The sequence below is a fragment of the Trifolium pratense genome, linkage group LG5 (assembly GCF_020283565.1).
Source record: "Trifolium pratense cultivar HEN17-A07 linkage group LG5, ARS_RC_1.1, whole genome shotgun sequence".
NCBI lineage: Eukaryota > Viridiplantae > Streptophyta > Magnoliopsida > Fabales > Fabaceae > Trifolium > Trifolium pratense.
In genome coordinates this window covers 14560281-14579363 of record NC_060063.1, presented here as the reverse complement: position 1 = coordinate 14579363, position 19083 = coordinate 14560281, and the positions used below count along the sequence as shown (strand labels likewise).

The following is a 19083-nucleotide window of genomic DNA, read 5'->3' as shown; positions in this document are numbered from 1 at the left end:
ATCATCATCATGGCGACTTCCCTCGGAAGTTTTTACTACCATGTCGTCGATATATACCTCTAAGTTCTTCCCTATTTGCTTGGCGAAAACCCTGTCCATCAACCTTTGGTATGTTGCTCCCGCATTCTTCAATCCAAAAGGCATGACGTTGTAAAAGTAATTGCATGTGTTCGACATAAAGGCTGTATGGCAGGCGTCTGAGGGGTTCATCTTTATTTGATTGTATCCGGAGTAGGCGTCCATGAAACTCAGCATCTTGCACCCCGAGGCGCCATCAATTAACCTGTCTATGTTGGGTAGGGGATATGGATCTTTGGGACACGCCTTGTTTAAGTCTGTGAAGTCCACGCACATTCTCCACTTCCCGTTGGCCTTTTTCACCATGACGACATTTGCCAACCATGAGGGGTATTTTATTTCTTCGATGAATCCCACTTCCTTTAGTTTCTCTACTTCTTCTGCTATAGCGACTCGTCTTTCTTCTCCCACCTTCCTTTTTCTTTGGGAAACTGGTTTTGTGCTGGGTGATATTGAAAGTTTGTGTGTTATCACCCCTTCATCTATCCCTGGCATATCTGAAGGCTTCCATGCGAATAGATCAGCGTTATCCTTCAAGATTTTGATGATTCGTCTCCTCTCTTCGCTGGGCAGTGCTGTTCCCAAGCTGGTTGTCTGGTGTGGGTCATTGCCAATTTGAACCTGCTCCAAGTCTTCTATAGGACTTACCCTTCGATCCTGAAATTCCTCCCTCGGATCCATATCTGCGCTCTCTATGATGTTTATGCCGCCTGGAATTGCGGCTTGTTTTCTTTCGAATTTTCCGCTTGCGCTGGACGTTCGGTGTCGTATCTTTAAGCTGGACTCGTAGCATTTCTTGGCGAGAATCTGATCGCCCCTTACTGTTCCTACTCCCCCATTCTCAAGGGGGTATTTTATTGCTAGGTATAGAGTGGACATGGCTGCCCCTAATGTGTTAAAGGCGGGCCTTCCTATAATAATATTATAGGAGGTAAAAGGAGTTTTGACTACCAGGTATCGTACCTTGATAGTTTTGGCGTTGCTGCCTTCTCCAAACGTGGTAAGAAGAGAGGCATAGCCCATTACATCCACCTGTTCGCCAGAGAACCCAACCAGGGTTCCGGAGTATGGCTGTAGTTGCTCTTCTGCCAATTGCATGGCCTTGAAAGCTTCCCAGTACATAATGTCCGCTGAACTCCCTGAGTCTATCAATACCCTTTTTACGTCACAGTTCAAAATTTGGACTTGTATCACTAATGGATCATCGTCATGAGGTGCTACCTCCATACCATCCTTTGCAGTGAACGCCAAATCTGGTACCTCTAATGGCTGGGGTCGACTTACGAGGTATATTTCCGAGACGGCTCGGCGTACATACCTTTTCCTTGCTGAGCTTGATTCGCCCCCGCCTGAGAATCCTCCTGCTATTGTGTTCACGGAGATTCTCCCCTTGGGAGGCTCTCTATTTGGCCCAGGAGGGTCTCGTGGCTCCTGTCGGGGGACTTTTGGCACGACAACCCGCCCCTGGGCGGCGTCGTCAATGAATTTGCGAAGGTGTCCGCTTTTGATCAGTTCTTCGATTAAATCTCTTAAGCGGAAGCATTTTTCTGTGGAGTGACCTCTACACCTGTGATATGCGCACCAGGCGTTATCGTCCAGCCCCATGGGAATGTTACTGGTTCTCCTTGGGGGGAGGCTGGCCAAACCAGTGGCCAGAATTTCGTTTAAGACGTAAACTTTTGAGGCGTTTAATGGCGTGAGGTCTTCATTGGCGGGATGATTCCTGAATTCTCTTCTGGGCGGTTGGCGGTAGGGCTTCCCATGATGCCTCTGCCATGGGTCTCCTTGGTGGCCTCCCGTTTTTGGTCGTGGGTGTTCGGGCGCTCTAGTGGCACGGCCCACGTATTCCTTCTCCTTAACGTCTCTTTGCCTTTTCTCGGCGTTACTTTCTTCGCCTTTGATATAACACTCCGCCCTCTTGTTCACCTCTTGCATTGACGAGGCTGGCTTTTGGGCTAAGGACTCGTTGAAATGTCCTGCTCTTAGCCCATTGTGGAAGGCTGCCACGAACATCTCCTGATTTGGATTTGAGACTTTGATGGTGGCTTCGCTAAATCTGGCGAGGAAGTTACGCAATGACTCGCCATGGTTTTGGCGGATGGAGAAAAGACTGGTTGATGTGACTTTCACGTGTTTCGATCCAGCGAACTGGTGTATAAATTTTTTATGAAAGTCAGCATAACTCTCAATTGAGTTCTTTGGAAGGTTCATGTACCAACGTAGGGCGACATCCTTGAAGGTGCCGGCTAGTAATTTACACTTTAGATGTTCCGGAGCGTTGATTATGGCGGTTTGTGTCCCAATTGCCATCAGGTGCTCCCTTGGATCCGTCTTTCCGTCGAAGGTAGGAAGGTGAGGAACCTTAATTGTTTCCACCACTTGGGCATCCCACAAGTGTTGTGCTAAGGGCTGTACGTCCATGACGCCCTCTCCCTCCTCTTCCTCCGAAATCAATTTCGCTTTTTCTTTCTCATTAGTTCTTTCGGCTTCGATGGCCGCAATCTGAGTTTGTAAGCGCCGTATTTCTACAACGGCGGCTTGCAAGGTGTTAACGCTAGAGTTGTCGTTGTTTCCATGTTCTCCAGCCATGTGAAGATGTTTGATTTTTCGTCTAGTTGCTGTGATAGGCTGGGATCAAATGATTTTACCGCAGCCCCACGGTGGGCGCCAAAATGTTCTGGTAAAAAACGAGGGGGTTTATGTTATTGATCAAATGGTGTGATTACACTTAGTTCGATCCCAACAACCCTGGGAGTTTTATAAGTCAGAATTCGATCCCTTTACAAATGAAAGTATGGAGCTATTTATAGAGCTTCTAGTCTTCTTCTCCAAGCAAGGGTTCCTGAAAATCCGGTCCTTAGCATCTTCTTCAGTGATGCAGCGTGAAAGTAGGGATGAGAGCCTTGGTCTCCAAGCTATGGCAGTTACTAGAAGTTTATTTCTTCTTTCTTAGGCTAGCGGTTGATACCAGGAAGGGGAAGATATTTACTGTAGCATTGGATTCGCCCTCTTTGGCGTTGCTTTAAGGTGGCCAGTCACGCCTTAGCTTCTAATCGCCTATTGGACGCTCTAGGGTTTAGTTGATTTGGGCTTATCATTCTTTTTACTCTAATTGGGCTTACTGGATATTCTCTTAAGCCCATTGCCCAGTCCAGTCACCAATAACATCCTCTTGATCAACATTTTGTCTTCCCCTTTTCCTACTACTTCCAGGTTCATCTATTTCAATCTCATTCAAATCACACTCAACATCCATAAATGACTCATCATCCTCACTTAAATAGGAAGACCAATAATCAAAATTTTCAGAACTTTCATCTTCATTCACATTATCGGTCTCCCTCACATTATCACCTTCATTAATAACATCATAAGTTTCTTTAATAACATCATCAGCTTCAGCCACATTAACATCCTAAGCCTCCAAATTTTCATCACCTACATCCACATTAACTTCTTCAGCCTCCTTGAAATTTTCATCAGCTTTAGCCACATTAACCTCTTCAGCTTCATTAATAATAACATAAGCTCCAACCACATTAACCTCCCCAACTTCCTTCAAAATTTCATCACCTCCTTCACCCTCCTTCAAATTTTCACCAGCTTCAACCACATTAACATCTTATACATCAATCACATTAATCTCTTCTCATTCATCAACAACTTTGTCAACTATTATTGGCTCATCAACACGATGTTCAACATAGATGTGAACTTCATAATTGTGGGGTATAACAGTGATGTACATATCATGGATGTCTCCATCCTCAAGCAATTCAACCTAACCACCCTTGTCAGGAATCAACCACCATATGTTCCCAATCGTAGTGTACTTTACAACATATTTTAACTTATTTTCCAGGATCATCTTGTTAAGGTAGTCACAATCATAATCTTTCCAAACAAAAAAATCACCACCTACATACTTCATATTACCATTGCCATATCTTCAAAAATATCCACCCATGATGCAAAATCATAGTAGCCACAGGTTCCATTCTAAAAAACAATAACATAGATATGTATTAACAATTAAGAAACAAACCTTAATATTCAAAACTAACTTTAACTCTAAATCCTAAATACACAAAATGAACAACAAATAACCTAAACCAGTACACAATCAAAACTATGAAGATAAAAGGCTTAATTAATAAAATGGTCCATTAAAGACATTTTTGGTTTCAGATTGGTCCCTTAAAGAAAAAAAGGTCCAAATAGGTCCCTTAAAGAAAAAAAAGTCCGAATAGGTCCCTTAAAGACATCTCCGTTAATCAGTTTGGTCCCTAAAAAGAGGTCTAAATAGGACTAAACTGATTAACGGATATGTCTTTAAGGGACCTATTCAGACCTTTTTTTTCTTTAAGGGACCTATTCAGACCTTTTTTTCTTTAAGGGACCAATATGAAACAAAAAATGTCTTTAAGGGACCATTTTACTAATTAAGCCAAGATAAAAATATTTGATACTTATATGCTAAAAAAAGGAAACAAAGAAGAGTTTTTTTTACTAACCTTATGATAGTTGTGGTTTCACAGATACTCAAACGAACTTCAGTGAACAATTTCAGAGAATGGAGGACCAAACAAAGGTGACGGCAACGATACGATGGTTGGGGGTTAGGATGATTGGCGATGGACGATAGTGGAAAGGAAAAGAAAGTGAAAATGTAATGGAAAGTGAAAAGGTGTTGTGTCGACGGAGTCAATTTGATCCCCTTGTATTTATAAAGATAAACAATCATTTTATTTTTTAATAATTTAATTTTGTCTATCCTTCACTCTGGTCCCGGGTGCCATCTTAGCTGCTGACGTGTGTTAAAAAAATGCCAATTTTTTTGTTGAGCGAACGGCCAAATGTAACACTGGAGACTAAAGTGACTAACATAATGCAAATTCATGAATTATATTTTAGTTTTTCCTCCGTGAAGTACCAAAATGATAACAAGTTGCATAATGAAAGACGAAAATTACGGATTTTCCCAAAAGAAATTCTCATTATTCAATTGGTTGACACTTTGACTCAGTGTTTTTAAAACCGGACCGGACTGGCCGGTCGGACCGGTCCGGCCGGGAACCAGTAGTATTCCTGGGTCGGTTGAGATGCAGAACCGGTTCTGCATTAAACCCGCTATAAACCGGTATGACCCGGACGGGTCGGTGGTTTAACCGCTAAACTGGTGAAACCGGTAGCAGACCGAACCGGTTTGGACCATCAATTATATATTCAAAAAATTATCAGTTTTGCAACCAGGGAGATTCGAACTTGGCTCCTTCATGTAAGGGTGAAAATACTTTGCCACTCGGCCCACTAATTTCTTGTGATATTTATTGCATCCAAATATATTTATTACTAAGGGTCTGTTTGGTTCAACATAGGAGGAGGGGAGGTGTTTTAATGAAGGGGAAGGGAGGTGAGGTGAGGGGAGGTGAAATTTTGTACTTACACATATGTTTGGTTCAAAAGAAGGAAGGGGAGGGGAGATGATGGATTTTAATTAGATATATGTTTGGTTCAAGAGAGGGAGGGGAGAGATTTTAAAACTAATTTACTTTTTTATCCTTATAATTTTCATGTAGTCCGACAATTTTATAGCTATTTGGTGCGAATTAACCTATATATCCACAATATTTTCTCAATTTTTTTTTTTTGAAGAAGCCAAAATGATATATATTAACATAAACAGCCTCCCCTGCACAAGACGTACTGAGGTAGACTAAATAATTACAAGAGAGTCAGAGAGATACAAAAATAAAATCATACAAGGCCCAAACACAACAATGGACTAGACCACCAGCTATGGTAGTTTAAAGCTAACGTGATGTTCGTCGTCTTCAACCACCTAAAAGAGAAAAGCTTGATCTTGTCCAATAAAATATGAGGTGTGCCCGTTGAGCCTTTGAACAACCGATGGTTTCTCTCTGTCCATAACACCCAAACACAAACGAGCCAAACAAGCTGCATAAAGGACCGTCGCGCTCGAGATCCACCTGATGAGGCCGTAAACTGAACAAAATGATCACGCAGAGACGTGGAGTCCACCAAGGAAATGCCAATCCATGCACGAACTAAATCCCAAAGCGATCCAGCAATACTATAGGAGAGGAATAAATGATGGGCCGACTCAGCTGCTCCACATCAAAAAACACAAGTGGCAGCCGTGGGAGACAAAACGCCACGAGAAACCAGGTTAGCTCTCGTGGGCAACCTGTCCCGCAATAAACGCCACGCAAAGATGGAAACCTTCAAGGGAACCTGAGAGTGCCATATAAGTTTGTCAGCATCTTCCAAAGTAACTTATTCCTGAGACGTCAGAAGCTGATAAACTCCCCCGACCGTATAACCTGAGTCTGGATCAAGCCTCCAGTGCCACCTGTCAATAACCTGATCCTGCAAAGAAATGTCAAGAAGTAAAGTCTGACACTCCCCCAACATCTCCTCCTCCCACGCCCACAACCGCCTCCGCCACTCCCACGCCCCCCCATCTGCCCCCCCAACCTAAAGCAAACATCTCTGCGACCGAGTGAGATTTGATCACAACCAACTCAAAAAGGCGCCCAAACCGCTCCCTCAACGAAATCCCATCCAACCATGGATCAGTTCAAAAAAGAGTATCCGACTCATCCCCCACCCTCCTCGAAACATGCTCACTAAACCAACTGCCTCCTGGCTCACCAACACCCTCCCGAATACGCACTAGCTCCCTCCACCACACCGATCCTCTCTGACCACCCGCTCGTAAACTACCTCCCTCAAGCCCATACCTAGCTACCAGCACTCTAAACCACAGTCCCTCTCTGTCCACCAGCATCCTCCAGCACCACTTGCCCAACAGCGCTATGTTGAACTCACGCAACTGTCTAACCCCCAAGCCTTCATACTCCTTACGCAAACAAACAGATTTCCAACTAACCCAAGAGATTTTCCTAGAATCCTCACACCCCCCCCCCCCCCAAAAAAATTTAATGAAAAGAGATTCAATAGAGGAAATTATACTTGAGGGAGCTTTGAAGAAAGAAAGGGCGTAGACAGGTAAAGAGGTCAAGACAGATTTTAACAGAACCAGACGACCACCAAAAGACAAAAAGCGACTCTTCCACCTAGACAATCTGTTCTTTAAACGAGTCAACATCGGTTCCCAAAACACCAAACGACGCGGATCACCCCCAATCTGAAGACCCAGATAAAGGAAAGGAATCTTTCCCACCTTACAACACAGAGTAGACGCAGCTTCGCATAACCAGGACTCAGAGATATTAACGCCAACCAACATACTTTTATTAAAATTAACCTTCAATCCAGACATAGTCTCAAAAAGCACTAAAACAGCCCTCAAAGTCCGAACATTTGCCCAGCTTTTTATCCCCATCAAGAGAGTATCATCAGCAAATTGAAGGTGCGACACCGAGACCGACCCCTGTCCACCAATACTATAACCCGTAAACAAATTACGAGCCACCATAGCCTCCATAAGCACATTAAGGCCCTCAGCCGCTAGAAGAAAAAGGAAAGGAGAGAGCGGATCACCCTGCCTAAGCCCTCGCCTAAGAGGGAATTCATCAGTCGGACTGCCATTAACAAGTACCGAAGCCGTAGCCGTACAAACACACTCTCTAATCCACTTCCTCCACAAAGACGGAAATGCCATTCTCCCCATAACGGCATCAAGATACCCCCAATCTATCGAGTCATAAGCTTTCTCAAAGTCAACCTTGAACAACAAAAGATCCTTTTTAGATTTCCGCGCCTCATCCACCACCTCATTAGCAATGAGAATACCATCAAGAATTTGTCTGTTCTTCACAAACGCAGTCTGGGACTCAGAAATAACACTACCAATCACTTGACGCAACCTATTAGCTAAAACCTTCGCCAATATTTTATAGAGGCTTCCGACAAGCGAAATAGGGCGAAAATCACTCAGCCTCTGAGGACTATCCGTTTTTGGAATCAAAAATAATATTTATAAGTTTAAATTACCTATAAATATATTTAAAAGAATTTTTTGATAATTATTAAAAAGAAAACCTTGTACTGATACTAATATTGTACAAAAAAAAAAAGTAATATTTATTTATAAGTATAAAGATCTTGTATTAATACTAATATTGTAAAAAAAAAACCTCTTGTATTATAAGTTATAACGTAACAAACTTAATGATATTTTAAAAAATATAATAGTGCATATAAATACTAATATGATGTGGGTACAAAGTAAGTAACAACGTTGATTTTCTATAAAAAAAACGTTGAGGGAGGTGAGGTGAGGTGAGGGGAAGTGAAATTTGTACTTACACATATGTTTGGTTCAAAAGAAGGAAGGGGATGGGAGGTGAGGGATTTTAATTAGATATATGTTTGGTTCAAGAGAGGGAGGGGAGAGATTTTAAAACTAATTTACTTTTTTATCCTTATAATTTTCATGTAGTCCGACAATTTTATAGCTACTTGGTGCGAATTAACCTATATATCCACAATATTTTCTCAATTTTTATGATTGATCTAACCCAAAAATAATATTTATAAGTTTAAATTACCTATAAATATATTTAAAAGAATTTTTTGATAATTATAAAAAAAAAACCTTGTACTGATACTAATATTGTAAAAAAAAAAAGTAATATTTATTTATAAGTATAAAGATCTTGTATTAATACTAATATTGTAAAAAAAAAAAAAAACCTCTTGTATTATAAGTTATAACGTAACAAACTTAATGATATTTTAAAAAATATAATAGTGCATATAAATACTAATATGGTGCGGGTACAAAGTAAGTAACAACGTTGATTTTCTATAAAAAATAAAAATAACAACGTTGATTCAAAAAATTATATGAACTTTACAAGATAACAATGTAATACAAAAAAAATTAGCACAACAGTTTATGAATATAAAAAGACATGCGTAACAATCAAAAAAAGTTTGAAAAAAAATATTAGAACTAAAAAATGGATAATTTTGGCATTTTAAAATAATTATGAGGACAATTATGTCAAAATAATTAAAATGGTAATGATATCTTTCTCCTTCCCTCCCCTCCCCTCCAAATCCCCCCACCCCCAATTTGGGGGGAAGCAAAAATTGGGATTTGGAGGTATTTTGCTCACCTCCTCCCACCTTCCCTCCCCTCCTAAAAATTGAACCAAACACAATTAATTTAAAATATCCCCTCACCTCCCCTCCCCTCCAAAACCCCCCGAACCAAACAGACCCTAAGTTTGAACTGTTAATACATTAAAGTAGTAATAAGTTACTATATTTCTTCAAAAAAAAAATAAATTAAAGTAGTAATAACTTACTATATTTATCTTTGGGTGAACTATTCCTATATGAATATTTCAATAATCTATGATAAAAAAAAAATGTATGATCAAATATATTGTTAATTTTGTTTTTCTTTGTTATTATAAACTTTGATTATGATATATAAATTTAAAAATATGATGTAATAATATCATTAAATTAATTTTTATCAATTACTTTTTAGATGATTTTTTATTAAATTTTTATTGTCAAGAATTTTAAGTCATGATATATTTTAAATTTTTTATATAGTCCGAATTGATAGTCATGCGGTTCGACCAGTGACCCACTAATCCGACCAACAAACCAGTGACTCAGTGTCTTGACCGGGTTGATCACCGGTCCAAGTTTTAAAACTATGCTTTGACTGCTTCCAACCAATAAAAAAGAAAATAAAACGGTCCAGCTTTTTATCTCCCGGTTCACTCGTAAAAATTATTCATCTATTTCTATGTCTCGAAATATTATTCTCTACTATACTTTCTCTTTCCATTTCCAGTTAGAGAAATTTCTTTCCTAATACACAATCATAACTAAACCACCATGGCGGTGAATCTCACGGCGAACGCTATTCCGGCGATAATCAACGGCGACGTTGACGCAAAACCGTTGGTTCAAGTTCTCGACATTGCAACAATCCAAAGTACCAAAAACTCTCAGACAGAGAGATACCGTCTTCTTCTTTCCGACTCCGTTTTATCTCACCACGCCATGCTCGCTGCTCAACTCAACGAGAAAGTCAAAACCGGCCGTATTAAGAAAGGAACAATCGTTCAGCTTCTCGATTATATATGCACTCTTTTTCAGAATCGCAAGTAATTTTCTTCCCTTTGTTGTTAAAATTTAGTGTTCGATTAAGTAATTTGTGTGATTATTGTTGTATTATGATTGTTTTGATTTGAATTTTGTGTGCGTTTCGATTTTTAGGTCATTTTAAGTTTGAACCTAAATCGTTCTAGAAGTTGCATTTATAAGAATTATGATATGGAACCTCATTGATAAATTTCATAGCTGAACTAATTTTAACTGTTTAAGTTTATTGTGATGTGATAGTTGAATTAAGATTATTGCATTTGAATTTTATTTATGTGCATTTCAATTTTTAGGTCATTTCAAGTTTGAACCTAAAATGTTGCAGAAGTTGCATCTGTAAGAATTAGTGTGAGAATTAGGATACAGAACCTTATTTATAAGATATGATAGTTGAAATAAGTTTGTTTCGATTTGAATTTCATGTCCAATTCAATTTTTAGGTGATTTGAATTTTGAACCTAGAAAACGTTCTAGAAGTTGCATTTGTAAGTTAGTGTAAGAATTAGGATATGGAACCTCATTGGTGAAATGTGATAGTTGAACTAAGTTGTAGTTTCTTGTGATAGTTGAATTAGTGTTATTGCAATTTGAATTTTGTGTGCATTTTGCTATTTAGGTCATTCCAATTTTAAACCTAAAATGTTCTAGATAAAATGTGACAGTTGAATTAAGTTTAAGTTTCTTCTGCTAATTGAATTAACGATTTTTGCAATTTGAATTTTATGTGTTCACTTTTTTAGATCATTCCAATTTTAAACCTAAAATGTTCTAGAAGTTGCCATTGTAGGAATTAGTTTAAGAATCCTCATTGATGAAAAGTGATAGTTGACTTAAGATTATTGCAATTTGAATTTTATATGAATTTCCCTTTTTGCGTCATTCCAATTTTCATCCTAAATTGTTATAGAAGTTTTAGCTTCTTGTGTTTCTTTGGTGAGTGACTAGTGTTTGAATCAGGAAATGCAACCTGAAATTCGAAATCCTAGCACATCGATGTCAAAAGAGTTATAAGAATGTTCCTAATGAATAGTTTATATTAATTTTAGCTGCCTGTGTCTCTTTGGTGAATTATTAGTGCTAGAATTAGGAAGTGCAACCTCATGGATGAAATCTGAAATTTTAGCATATGCATGTTAAAGAGTTAAAAGAATGTTAATGATGAATTGTATCATAATTGACTTTAGTTTTATTCTGTTCAATTGGTTTATCTAATTTTGTGTTTATTTTTCCTTGTACAGGATTATTATGGTTCTCAACATGGAATCCATAATACCTGATTGTGAGATAATTGGTAATCCAAAGTCATTTGTGGATTCAGAATTACCTGTTCAGAAAGAATTGTGTGATAACACTGTGCAGAGTTCGTCCAGTGGTAATAATAATAACTTGGCTGCTCAAAATAGAGGTAGTAATGTGCAGAATTTCAGGCCAACCGTTCAACCTGCATACAAACCTCCTCCAGTTTACAAAGGCCGCGGTGCAGTTGTAAAAAACGAAGCACCAGCAGGTGTAATACCAATAGCCGCTTTAAATCCATATCAAGGTAGGTGGGCCATCAAGGCAAGGGTTACTGCTAAAGGGGATTTGCGCCGCTATAACAATGCTCGTGGAGATGGAAAAGTCTTCTCGTTCGATCTCCTTGATTCTGATGGAGGTGAAATCCGTGTAACATGTTTTAATGCTGTTGTTGACCGCTTCTATGATGCAATTGAGGTTGGTAAAGTTTACTTGATATCTAAAGGTAACTTGAAACCTGCACAGAAGAATTTTAACCATTTGAAGAATGATTGGGAAGTTATGCTGGATTTAAATTCAACGGTTGAGCTTTGCCCAGATGAGGATGGTTCTATACCTAGACAGCAATTCTCCTTCAGGCCTATCAGTGACATTGAGAATGTTGAGAATAATGCAATCCTTGATGTTATTGGGGTTGTGACATTTGTGAGTCCTACAGTTCCCATCTTAAGGAAGAACGGAATGGAAACACAGAGAAGGATTTTAAATCTAAAGGACAATTCTGGCAGGAGTGTTGAGCTAACACTGTGGGGTGAATTCTGCAACAGGGAAGGACAAAAGCTGCAAGAGATGGTAGATGCTGGGGTTTTCCCCATTTTAGCAGTAAAGGCGGGGAAGGTTAATGAATTCAGTGGAAAGTCTATAGGCTCTATTTCTACTACTCAGCTTTTCATAAATCCAGATTTCCCTGAGGCACAAAGCTTAAGAAGCTGGTTTGATCAAGTCGGAAAAGATTCTGCTTCTCTATCCGTTTCTAAGGACATTACTCATGGAGGTCCCAAGAATGAGATACGCAAAACTGTGTCTCAAATCAAAGATGAAGGTCTGGGGAGGTCAGACAAACCAGACTGGATAACATTGAGGGCAGCCATATCATTCATTAAGACTGATACATTTTGTTACACGGGTTGCCCTCTGATGATTGGAGATCGGCAGTGCAATAAGAAAGTGATAAGGTCAGGAGACACAAAATGGCAGTGTGATAGATGCAACCAGGAGTTTGAGGAATGCGACTATCGATACCTTCTCCAAGCTCAAATCTTGGATAATACTGGATTAACTTGGGTTACTGCTTTCCAGGAAGCAGGGGAAGAGATTATGGGGTACTCGGCAAAAGATCTGTATGTGTTAAAGTATGAACAGGAGGATGTTGAGAAGTTTGGAAATATAATCAAGAGTAGACTCTTCAACCAATTTGTATTTAGGCTGAAAATCAAAGAGGAATTATATGGCGATGAGCAGAAGGTGAAGATTACAGTAGTTAAGGCAGATAAGGTGAATTATTCTGCAGAGAGTAGATACATGCTTGACTTCATTTCCAAGCTCTGTAGGCAGTAATTTTAGCTTGGTTTTAAGCATATCTTTATATAGAATCATTTTAGAAAAAAAGTAGCATTAGCACGAATTGACTATTAGTGATTATGGATTATTACATCTTTTGTGTAATCAAACTACGTTTATCAACTGACAACTATTATTCGACTTACTGTCTGATCCTTTTTTAATTTTCTGTCAGCTATGTTTATAGTAGATTAGTAGTACTTCATATTTGAGTATGTCAATAATTAAATCTACCATTGATCTGTTAGTTAGTTTTGACCCGATCGGCAGAAATTTGTAATTAATCTGTTTCTATGATGTGCTAAAATGAATATTACATTTAAATAATTGAGAGGCTTCTGCTCAAGTGGAGCTCACGAGTCACAGATTAGTTTACACACAAGATAGTTCAATTCATTACTGAAGAACACAACAGATACATAATTACATATCATGATAAGAGATAGAAGAAATAAAATAGGTCACAGGCAGCACATCAGAAATTCATCAGTTTCGCTTGACGGGATCGAAATTGGATACAGCAATCACAGCACCAAGGATGACTACAACCACAACTCCACCAGCCGCGATGCTGAGCAAGAAGTTCTTGAGAGAAGGTGAAACGGCAGCTTCAGCCACATCAGGAACCACCATTGAAGCTGTCAATGCAGCTGCTGTGAGCCCCGTCACAGCTTTCTCCTTCATGGAGGCCCTGACTTGAAATCTTCCATTGCATTTTGACGATGTGACAGCCTTTGTATACCGAACAGGCAGTGGATTGAAGAATGCCTGTGAACTATTGACCACCTTCTTGCTGGAGTAAGTTAGTGGCATTGCCATTGATACTGCAGAAGTGGAAGCCATTATTTTCCTATAGGTTGTTTCTTTGCTTGAAGCTTGTGTTTAGTGAGGATTTAGTGTGATTTTGTTTTTTGCTTTGAGTGGAAGGTTGGTGGAGGCAGGAGTGGAATGAGAGGTGGAAATTTTGGGCATATTTGCATGCATCTGATGTGGCAGTTTCTTCATTGGAAATTGACGGATAAGGTTATCTCATTGGTTCAACAAATACCTATCTATTGAATGCTTACTGTGAGGTCCTTGATTGGGTCTTTCAGGGTTGAAGTCTCTAGTGGCATGCTATTATGCTAATATGTGTACCGAGTAACGCATCATGATTTTGAATGGATTAGTTCAGATTGGGTTAACCTCATTAAAATAAAAAAGTTTAGCTAACATGTGCCTTTATGTAGATCATATGTCAAGAATGTAGATCACATGTCAAGAATTCAAAAGTAGAAACATTCTCTTAAAATTTGTACAATTAATTTGTGAAAATTTTAAAGTGAATTGGATGCACGGATAAAATATTTCTTTTTTAAATAATAAATATGTCCTAAGAGTACATGCTATTTTTTTCCAAAAGAAAAAATAGACTACAAAAAATAGACTAAAAAACAAGGTTTTCAAAGGTGGGGGTTGTCCACCGTCATTATTTTAACAATTATCAAAAAAGAGACTAGTCCAACAAATCCGTCGGTTACTTGAGTTAGAGTGAGAAATCAAAATGTGCCATTTCTACCGTGAAGCGAATAAGTGTGCACATGTGCTGACTAATCTTGGTTGTCAGCATGAGACTAATTTGATGATTTATCAGCCATGTTCAGCTCAACTAAGCTCTTTATTGTTAGCTGATGTTATGGGGATATCGACCTGTAGACTTATTGCAATTTAATTTTTTCCGGGCTCCGGCCCTCTTTTTTATAAAAAAAAAAAAAAAAAAAAAAAAAAAAACTAAAAGCTTAAGGGTAAGTTTCTTCAAACCTTGAATAACAGTATTTACATGGATTTGGTATTACAAAATTTATATAGATTAGTATTAAAACCCCAATAAAATAAGTATTAATAAATAATTGACGAAATCAGAGTCCTCCAATGATTATTTTTGACATACCGCTTGATCATCACAATCAGATTAAAATTGTTTGCAACACTTTTATTACTATTCCATATATTATCAGTTCCTCAAAACATAAAATCGAAACTTATAATCGAAACTTCATTTCAGTACCCAAAACATAATTTTTAATATTGAAAAGGCAGCAAACTAGAGCATGGTTTCAAGTACTAATACATTCAACCAAACCCTTGCCTCCCTCCTATCATTGTCGACGAACTCATGAATAAAGGATAACAAAAAGGGCTAAAGGAAATAAATGAAGGCGCAACGATACTACATAACAATAAACGGTAGTATGTTTTTTACAAACCATCAAAATTCATGTGAGGGATAACACAAACCATCAAAACTTTGATAGTATTTTGTTCATGTGACCTAAACTAATTCATTTTATTGATGAGCTCGTTGATGAGATCCTCACGGTCCCCTGAATCTCCACCATCCTTGAATCGATTTTTCAATCCTTTCAATCCATCAGCTGGCTTGTTCAGTTCAAAGGGCCACATAAATCTGACAACTTCCTTAATGTGTGGACCGACATTTTCAATTTGATGCACCATGTCTTCTATGCAAACTATACCAAACTTTCCTAATTCCTGCAAGGCAAAAAGTGGAAGAATTATAAAAACAATTAAGTACGAGGGTCAAAAGAAAACTAGTAATCTAGGAACATTGTGTATTACCTGCTCAATAAGGTTATTATCTGTCAGAGGAACTTTTCGCCTATCTATTTTTGCATGTCCCTTCTTGTAAATTAGCTCCTTTATGCTTTTAAGATTTGGATATCTTCAAAAGAAGCAAATTTTGACAAATTCAGGAATAATCCTCAGAAACTGAAATTGGTGAATAATGCGATATATACAGGAAAGTAAAGATGAGAAATAGCAAAACAGGTTCATACTAAATAGTGTATCACGCTATCACAAAACAATAATCATTTGTTCAAATTCCACTGCACTATAGCATGATAGCATTATATACGCAATTTATTTGACAAAACTGTCAAAAAATATATTCAAGTTCTACAGATCTACCATTCCACTAACATATCATAACATAAATTCATCATCATCATCTCATACACAGAATATAGAATCATGAACATTAATCAATCTCTTACCCGTAGGTAACATATGGTTCAACTCTCGCCAGCTTGGCCATCACTCCATCAGTTGGTTTCACAAAGACAGCACTGAATATTCTTCTCAATCCCAAACTGAATAAGTGCTTTCTGGTTGTAGGATGCATGTCTTGTTTCCTATAAAACGAATGGAGCAAAAGAAAGATGTTATTACTGTTCACAGAGACAAAAAAATCAAAGCATCAAGGGGTGTGAAACAAAGACACTACCCCTGTATACGAATGACTATTATGGGCTTGTTGCATAGGGTAGATTTTTCTCCTCGTTTCCTCTTGACCCTCCTTTTCATTCTAATGAGATCCACCTCCTACACAAGTAAGCACAGATGGATAAAAAATGTATTTAGTTTAGTGTTACAAAAATGAAAGAGGAAAATAAAGGTAAAATAGCTACCCTATTGCGATATTCAAGAATAAAATCATCTGGCTTTTTTATAAAGTCCTTGGACTTCCTCAAATGGAAATCTTTTTTCTGCAATTGTTCCTTTTTCCTCAACGCCCATGCTTCACTGTTTTTCCTCTTCTTCAATATAACCTCTGGAATATAGTTAAGAGCCTTAAGTTCCTCTTCAGCCATCTTTTCAGGTCTTCAATGACAAACACAATAGCGCATTTAGACTCAAACAGTAAGAAATGACAGTGGCAATACTAATAGATTAATACGATGAAGAGAAAAAATATCATATAACTGAGAGCAAAATAGACTTAGAAATGTGAAAGGTGAGGTACGTTTTCCCCTTCCCTACACTACACATAAAGAACTATCAAGTTTTAACCGACCCTGATGCCGGTTATGGTAGACGAGACAACAACCGTTCCCACATCCTCATATTAGACTATCTGCTACTTTGAACATGACAAAGAAAACTAGTTTTAAATATAATGTTAGTCCCTGCAAATATAGTGTTTTGGTTTTAGCCTAAACACTAAACACAATCATGAATGATCCACCTACACAGTAAGACAACAAAACCTACCACAACTACCCCAGATTTTTTACAAACACCTAAGATGCAGCTGAAAATGAGTATCGAAACTTAAACTCCAATCCCTTCTTTTTTCCAAGTAAATACAGCCAAGAACACAGATTCAGTCAACAAAATCAACAATCAACAATGTGCAATCACTTATTCAGTCAACAAAACAATCCAAACAAAAGGGAATGTGCAATCACTTATTCCATCAACAATCAACAAAACAATCCCAAAAAAACCAGTGAGCCGGAGAAAGAGTGAGAAGCTTACCGGTCGCAAGCGCGTTTCGGAGAGGGAGACAGCTTCGACGGTGGCCGTAGCGTTTTTGAGAGGGAGAGGAGAGTTGCTCGGTTTGATCACGCAAGAAAGAGAGATAGAGAGAGAACTTCGCCGTCACCGGTCGGACAAGCGAGGGAGCGAGAAAGTTCGCCGGCGGTTAGACACGCGAGGTTAGTTATAAGTGATTTTGAGCTTATATAATATTCCCCAGGTTATAGTGATTTTGAAACCCTAATTCCTCTTTAATGGGTGATTTAGGATAAGGATAGGATCAATTTTGATTCGAAATCGATAGTTTTTTTTTTGTTTAAATTCATTTCCTTTGTGATTTCTTTCTCTTATATTGTTTTAATCCCGTCATAGTGTGGAGTTGTTCCGTCTTTGTAAGGTATTTGTTTTGTTTAAATTTGCAGATTTGTTTCAATCCAAATCCAGTGCAGATTCAATAATTTTAGAGTCGTCAACGTTGCAGATCCGAAGGCATGACTATTCCAGATTTTATTATATCAATTGTAGGCTTATATTCGTAGACAATGAGCCGTTTTATGCTACTAACTCGGATGTTGTGAGTTTGTTCGCAGATTCACCCTTTTTAGTTTTTAGCGAATTTGAATGTGTAATAATTTCGATTGATGTACTCTGCCGATTTGAATGAATGACTAATGAGTATCGTTGTTGTTTTTCGTCAAAAAAAAACTTATGTAAAAAAAAAAGATATGTCTTATGTTATGGTCAGTTTGTTAATGAAAGATGTTTGCTGCTAAAAAAAGATGCGCCTTATGTTATGGTGCGTTTGTTAATAAAAGATTTTTGTTGCTAATAAAAAAACCAGGGATATTGTTAATATTATGAAAAGTTGGCACCAAAACTCATTATAATAGGTAATCTTAAAACACATTATAAACTATTCAAATAAAGTAATTTACAATTAAATAATACAATAAATTTAATGTTAAAAATATTGAATATACAAGTAAAAAAATATATTTCCATATTACTGCTTGACATGAATTTGTGCCATTTTCATAATATATTTCACCCCATTAAATAAATATGTTGCATTATATTTCATTTAATTCGATAGTTTTTTTTTTTTTTGAAAAATGCTAAACAGTGTCCCGAAACATTGTTTAAGGAAGTAAATACTCCCTCCGGCCTCCTATGTAACCAAAAATATTTTTTTTAGATTCATTGAAAAAGTGATGTTTTTGGTCTATATTTTAGACTTAAATACATTCATTTTCCAATGAATCTAAAAAAAACTAGTTTTGCTTAGATATGAGGCTGAAGGGAGTATAGTAATATGACATTGGAGTTTGTCCAGTCAACTTCTCGAAAGTCTAAAAAGTATTATTTTCAATTTAAGAATTTCATTTTTTAGTTTCCTTAACCGGTGCCCCTAAAATTTAATTCAATAGTTAGACTTATTGATTCAATAATAAAAATAAATTTATCCATATACAAAAAAAAAAAAGAGTTTATCCATGATGCAAGATTTGAATCACTTGTGCATCATACACTTGGGCTAAAGTACATATTCAAATTTTCGGATCATTTCGATAAGACATTGAATTCAGATAATGTATTTATAGTGATAAGTAAAAATTAATAGACTTCACAAGTCTCAGTTTAATTAATAATGTCGATATTGTTAGATTACACGGATTTAGCCGGACTTGATTTGAGGCTTCATAGGGTTTG

The 19083-nt window shown here is 37.6% G+C and overlaps 4 protein-coding genes across 4 annotated transcripts; 1 reads left to right on the top strand and 3 right to left on the bottom strand.

Moving 5' to 3' along the window:
- Positions 1 to 560: 560 nt before the first annotated feature.
- LOC123886087 lies at positions 561 to 1683 on the bottom strand. Its single transcript, XM_045935426.1, has 2 exons — positions 727 to 1683; positions 561 to 575 (listed from the first exon to the last, which is right to left on the bottom strand). Exons 1-2 carry the CDS (start codon positions 1681 to 1683, stop codon positions 561 to 563), a joined length of 972 nt encoding a protein of 323 aa, XP_045791382.1.
- An 8125-nt stretch (positions 1684 to 9808) lies between these two features.
- LOC123883935 (replication protein A 70 kDa DNA-binding subunit A) lies at positions 9809 to 13198 on the top strand. Its single transcript, XM_045932907.1, has 2 exons — positions 9809 to 10199; positions 11436 to 13198. Exons 1-2 carry the CDS (start codon positions 9928 to 9930, stop codon positions 13048 to 13050), a joined length of 1887 nt encoding a protein of 628 aa, XP_045788863.1. The 5' UTR covers positions 9809 to 9927; the 3' UTR covers positions 13051 to 13198.
- Positions 13199 to 13326: 128 nt separating this feature from the next.
- On the bottom strand, positions 13327 to 14076 carry LOC123883937. The gene has a single exon (XM_045932910.1). The coding sequence runs from the start codon at positions 13894 to 13896 to the stop codon at positions 13540 to 13542; it is 357 nt and encodes a 118-aa protein (XP_045788866.1). The 5' UTR covers positions 13897 to 14076; the 3' UTR covers positions 13327 to 13539.
- Positions 14077 to 15233: 1157 nt separating this feature from the next.
- Positions 15234 to 17706, bottom strand: LOC123883936 (60S ribosomal protein L7-1-like). Its single transcript, XM_045932909.1, has 6 exons — positions 17374 to 17706; positions 16524 to 16716; positions 16340 to 16437; positions 16110 to 16247; positions 15673 to 15775; positions 15234 to 15585 (listed from the first exon to the last, which is right to left on the bottom strand). Exons 2-6 carry the CDS (start codon positions 16704 to 16706, stop codon positions 15370 to 15372), a joined length of 738 nt encoding a protein of 245 aa, XP_045788865.1. The 5' UTR covers positions 16707 to 16716; positions 17374 to 17706; the 3' UTR covers positions 15234 to 15369.
- Between the last annotated feature and the right edge of the window lie 1377 nt (positions 17707 to 19083).